At 36.2% G+C, this 4,859-nt stretch overlaps 1 protein-coding gene across 1 annotated transcript; it reads right to left on the minus strand.

Moving 5' to 3' along the window:
- Nucleotides 1-1,688: 1,688 nt before the first annotated feature.
- On the minus strand, nucleotides 1,689-3,346 carry LOC108983806. The gene is made up of 3 exons (XM_018955574.1): nucleotides 2,740-3,346; nucleotides 2,310-2,443; nucleotides 1,689-2,117 (listed from the first exon to the last, which is right to left on the minus strand). Exons 1-3 carry the CDS (start codon nucleotides 3,344-3,346, stop codon nucleotides 1,689-1,691), a joined length of 1,170 nt encoding a protein of 389 aa, XP_018811119.1.
- Nucleotides 3,347-4,859: the final 1,513 nt, after the last annotated feature.

Raw genomic sequence — 4,859 nt, forward strand, 5'->3', positions numbered from 1 at the left:
TTATACGTTGTGATTCAACTATTCCCTATGTAGAACCCTTTCTACACACACAAAGGTTATACATACCCTTTTACTGGTACAAGAGTTGATAGTGGGTAAGTTATCAGAAAACACTCCTCAATGAGTGGAATAAGAACAATACAGCACAAACTATATCTCTTTCAAAATAAACAATGGTTAAGGCTCAATGCTTAGAGAAGAGAGATTGAAAGCTTTGAATGAATGTTGTATGCTCTTATTGTTATATGTGTTATTCTAAATTTGAAGAACTCAAATGAGTAATTTATAGGCATATGAGACTTTATTTTCAAATTTAAAAAGATTCACATGTTAAAAAGGAGTACTACTCACTTTTCAAAATTTTCAAATAAAAGTTTCTCCTTTTTGCAAATGTCAAAGACAACATCATTCACTTTTCAAATTTTTCAAACCTAATATTTTATTTTTTACATATGACAAAATGAGAATGATTTACTTTTCAAATTTTCAAACAAAATCATCTACCTTTTGCATATGTCAAAAAGAACATCAATCACTTTTGAAAATCTTCAAACCTAATCTTTTATTTTTTGCATATGACAAAAGGAGCACTATTTAATTTTCAAACTTTTCAAACAAAATCAACTACCTTTTGCAAATGTCAAAAAGAGTATCAATCATTTTTTAAAATTTTCAAACCTAATCTTTTATTTTTCGCATATGACAAAAGGAGCACTTTTTACTTTTCAAAATTTTCAAATAAAATCGTCTACCTCTTGCATATGTCAAAAAGAGTATCAATCTCTTTTGAAAAGTTTCAAATAAAACATGCACATGTGAAAGATGACAATCAATCATCTATTAAATTTTCAAAAATTCAAACATTTAATTTTCAAATATGTCATGCACATGTGGAAAATGCAATTTCATCCTTTATGAGAAAATTTTAATTTAAGCCTTAATCCAATTTCGAATTTTATCAAGAGATTTACAAAATTACTCTAAGAGCTTTATTTGTAAGCTTATTCCCTTTCTTGCTCATGCTTGATCTGTTGATGTGCTTGGCTCTATTGTGTAGACAACTTGAGATTGAGATTCTTTTATGCTTGAATTCATTTGTTATATATGTAGATATATAATTATATGAAGGTTGGAACATTGGGTTCAACATTATTATATAAGAAGTTGTAAAAATGGTTGTATGATTATCATTTTCTTTTAATTTTTTTAGGAACTTAGCAAAGAGAAATGAGATAAAATAAGTGGAGTGTTACAACCACAAATGGATTACATAAAATTAATCACATCAAATGATGCGATTTTATGTGATCTGTCAGATTTACTTTATAATAAAAGTAACTTTACAATCTGATGAACCACATCAAATCACAACAGTTTGTAGAGTTACTTTTGTGTAATCCCTTTGTAGCTAGAGTATTTCTCAAAAAAGTATGATTTAATCGAATAGTCAAAAAATAGAAATGATATTTGCAGTCATATAGTAAGTAAGCATTGCACATTCCGTTTTTAAAAAGTGAGTAAATATGAGGCACACATAAAAAAAAAAAAATAACCCAATAGTCAAGAAATTTATGTGTAAGCTACTTCTCGATGCATTTCATGATAAAGAAATGGTGCATGCTTTATCACGATCGAAGTATAGGAAATTTTTTTTTTTTTTTTTTAAAGAAAATTCCATTTATAGAACTTCAGTTACAATCATGAATACAATGAGAAATAATTCCCATATCAACAGAAGAGATGGAATGTAACAAAGCATCCCTAGCAAGCTTATGAGCAGCTTGATTTCCTTCCCTCCTAACATGTGAAGCTGACCACTCTTCATAGCTATTTAGCTTAATCTTGACATCTTCAATGAGCATACCCATAGCTGACCAATTCTCCTCTCTGTTGTTTATTGCTGAGATGACTATCTTGGAGTCGCCTTCAAGGATGATCCTTTTGATTCCCAGCTGTAGACCAAAACAAGAGGCTTCTATAGCTCCCATAGCCTCTGCCAACAAAGGGTCAGGGAAGAGGGGTCTAAATTTCCTTGAAGTTGCCACCACCCTCCCATTCCAGTCCCTGATGATTAGGCCTATCCCAATCTTGCACTGAATTCTATCGACAGCAGCATCCTAATTGAGTTTATATGTGTTTTCAGGGGGTGGATTCCATGATGAGTTCCTGTGTTGCACTGAAATTTGTTGAACTGACTCATTGATAGGGCTAGAGTTCAATTCATTTAGAGTTTCCTTAGCCAGTTTAACCACTAAGTTGGGACATCTGAACTCTTGTTGGAAGATGAAAATTTTTCTCCTCATCCAAACTCTTCTAGCCACCACAGCAAACTCTTCAACCAGTTCCTTGCCTCCTGAATCCTCCAGCTCTTTTATGAGATTCTTGATTGTAGGTTTGGGGAGGAACATTTTTGAAGTTTCCTTGAGCACTGGTGCCATACATCCTGAGAAGTAGGGCAATTCCAAATGGCATGAATGACACTCTCCTCTTCCAGGTAGCATATAGGGCATAAAGGCTTTTCCATGATCTTCTTCTTAAAAAGATTTTGGTTGGTAGGCAGTCCCTCATGACTGGCTCTCCACGGGAATAGTTTGTCAGCAGGAGTGATTTGAAGCTTCCACAAGTTCGACCAAAACCTCTCATCATTAGAGCCACTAAGAGCCTAGCCCCTCATAGATTCCATGAAGTCCATATGCATGTGGTAGGCACTCCTCACAGAGAAAGACCCTCGAGTAGTACCTGACCAAATTAGTTTGTCAGGGCTGTTGTTAAAGCTAATAGGGATCTGCTTGATCAAAGTAGCTTCTTCAGGTAAAAACAGATCCTCCACCATACTAGTCTTCCATTGTTTTGTGCCAGGATCAATTAAGATACTAACAAAAGCCTCGGGACTCAGTACCCTCACTGGACTCATAATCTTAGCATATGGAAGTTTTGGAACCCACTTATCCTCCCAGATTTTAATAGCTTCACCATTTCCTACTCTCCACCTGGTGCCCCTTTTAACAAGTTCTCTAGCATCCATTATACTCCTCCAGATGAAAGAAGGCTTGCTTCCTAGTTTGGCTTGAAAAAATTCACTGTGGGGAAAATATTTAGCTTTCAGTACTAGAGAAGCTAGAGCTTGAGGATGATGCAATAGCTTCCAACCTTGTTTTGCCAGCATTGCAAGGTTGAAACTATGTGATTCTCTGAAGCCCATGCCACCAGCTGTTTTCAGTTTTCCCATTGTCTTCCAAGATACCCAATGGATTTTCCTTTCCTCTTCAACCTGACCCCACCAGAAATTTCTCATTACCTTGTTTATATCTTTCAGAAGGGACCAAGGTAGTTTAAAAACCCCCATGCTATAAGTTGGCAAAGCCTGCACCACTGCTTTTAGGAAGATTTCTTTTCCACCTTGTGACAACAATTTGACTCGATGGCTGCTTAACTTTTGTCTGACTTTGTCCAAAATAGACTTGAAAATTTGTATCTTGACCTGCCTATTAGAGAAGGGAGTCCAAGATATTGTTCATAAGGAAGGCTAGATCTCACCCTTGCAATGTTCAAGATAATATCCTGGTTTTCCTTTGGAGTGTTCTTGCTAAACTGTATTGAGGTCTTCTCTTTGTTTAAACATTGGCCTGAAGCTTTTTCATAAATGTTAAGCAAAAAGATTAGCCTGCTCCATTCAAGGGAGTTTGCTTTGCAAAAAATTAGGCTATCATCTGCAAATAGCAGATGGTTTAGGTGTATTCTACCTCTTGCAAAGGGGACACCCGATATTACTTTTGAGAGTTGAGCTTGGTTGAGTGTAGAGCTTAACACTTCTGCACATAGGATGAAGCGGTAAGGAGACAAGGGGTCTCCTGCCTGATTCCTCTTGTAGGCTTGAAAGGTTCTTGAGGGATGCCATTGAGTAGAATGAAGTATGACACAGATTCCACACACTTCATCACAAGTTTGATCCAGTTTTCAGCAAAATCCATTTTCCTCATCACTTCTCTTAGGAAAGCCCATTCAATACGATCATACGCTTTGCTCATATCCAGCTTTAAAGCCATGAAACCCTCTTTTCCTTTCAATCTACTATTCATGGAATGTAAAGCCTCAAAAGCCACTATAATGTTATCAGAGATTAATCTGCCTGGGACAAAGGCTGCTTAGGTAGGAGAAATAATGTCTTGCAGTATAAGCTACAATCTGTTGGTAATGGTTTTTGAAACAATCTTGTACAAAACATTACAAAGGCTTATAAGGCGAAAGTCAGATACTTTAGAGGGACAATTTAGCTTAGGAATAAGGGCTATATAAGTAGAGTTTATAGCATCAAAATAGCCTTCAGAGTTGAGTAAGAAAAGAGCAGCTTCACTAACCTCAAGTCCAATTGTGCCCCAATGGTTTTGATAGACAGCTGGAGGGAAACCATCAGGCCCTAGGGAACTCAGAGAGTTCATGCTAAATAAAGCTTCTTCAACTTCTTGCCTTGTGAACTTTCTAAGAAGCTTTGAGTTCATTTCAGCTGTGACAGATTTCTTCAAGTGCTTTAAGCATAAGGGAATGTCTTCAGGGCTGGAAGTAGTAAAGAGACCCTTGAAGAAGTTCTGAAATTTTGCACTTATCTCCTCCTTAGTAACTGCCTCTTCACCATTTTCATCTGTAATTTTTCTAATGAAATTCCTTTTCCTTCTTTGGGTGGCACATTGGTGAAAAAATCTGGTGTTCCTGTCCCCTTCCCTCAACCATTTCTGTTTTGCCCTTTGTCTCCATTTTTTGTCTTCCTCCTCAAGCAACTTGTCTAATTCTTATTTTTTGGCCCTTATTTCCTCTGTTAGATTCCCTATATTAGCCTTTTCTAGATCATAAAGTTGTTGTCT

This window comes from Juglans regia, chromosome 6, assembly GCF_001411555.2.
Source record: "Juglans regia cultivar Chandler chromosome 6, Walnut 2.0, whole genome shotgun sequence".
Classification (NCBI taxonomy): Eukaryota; Viridiplantae; Streptophyta; class Magnoliopsida; order Fagales; family Juglandaceae; genus Juglans; species Juglans regia.

Bases quoted from the DNA above. Each gene is read 5' to 3' on its own strand.
- LOC108983806 (XM_018955574.1), bottom strand. From the start codon at position 3,346: ATGGGGGTTTTTAAACTACCTTGGTCCCTTCTGAAAGATATAAACAAG. The intron at 2,444-2,739 runs GTACTACTCGAG...CCTACTTCTCAG, and splicing joins TGACAAACTAATTTGGTCAG to GATGTATGGCACCAGTGCTC. The intron at 2,118-2,309 runs GTTTGGATGAGG...AAACTCAATTAG, and splicing joins TTGCTGTGGTGGCTAGAAGA to GATGCTGCTGTCGATAGAAT.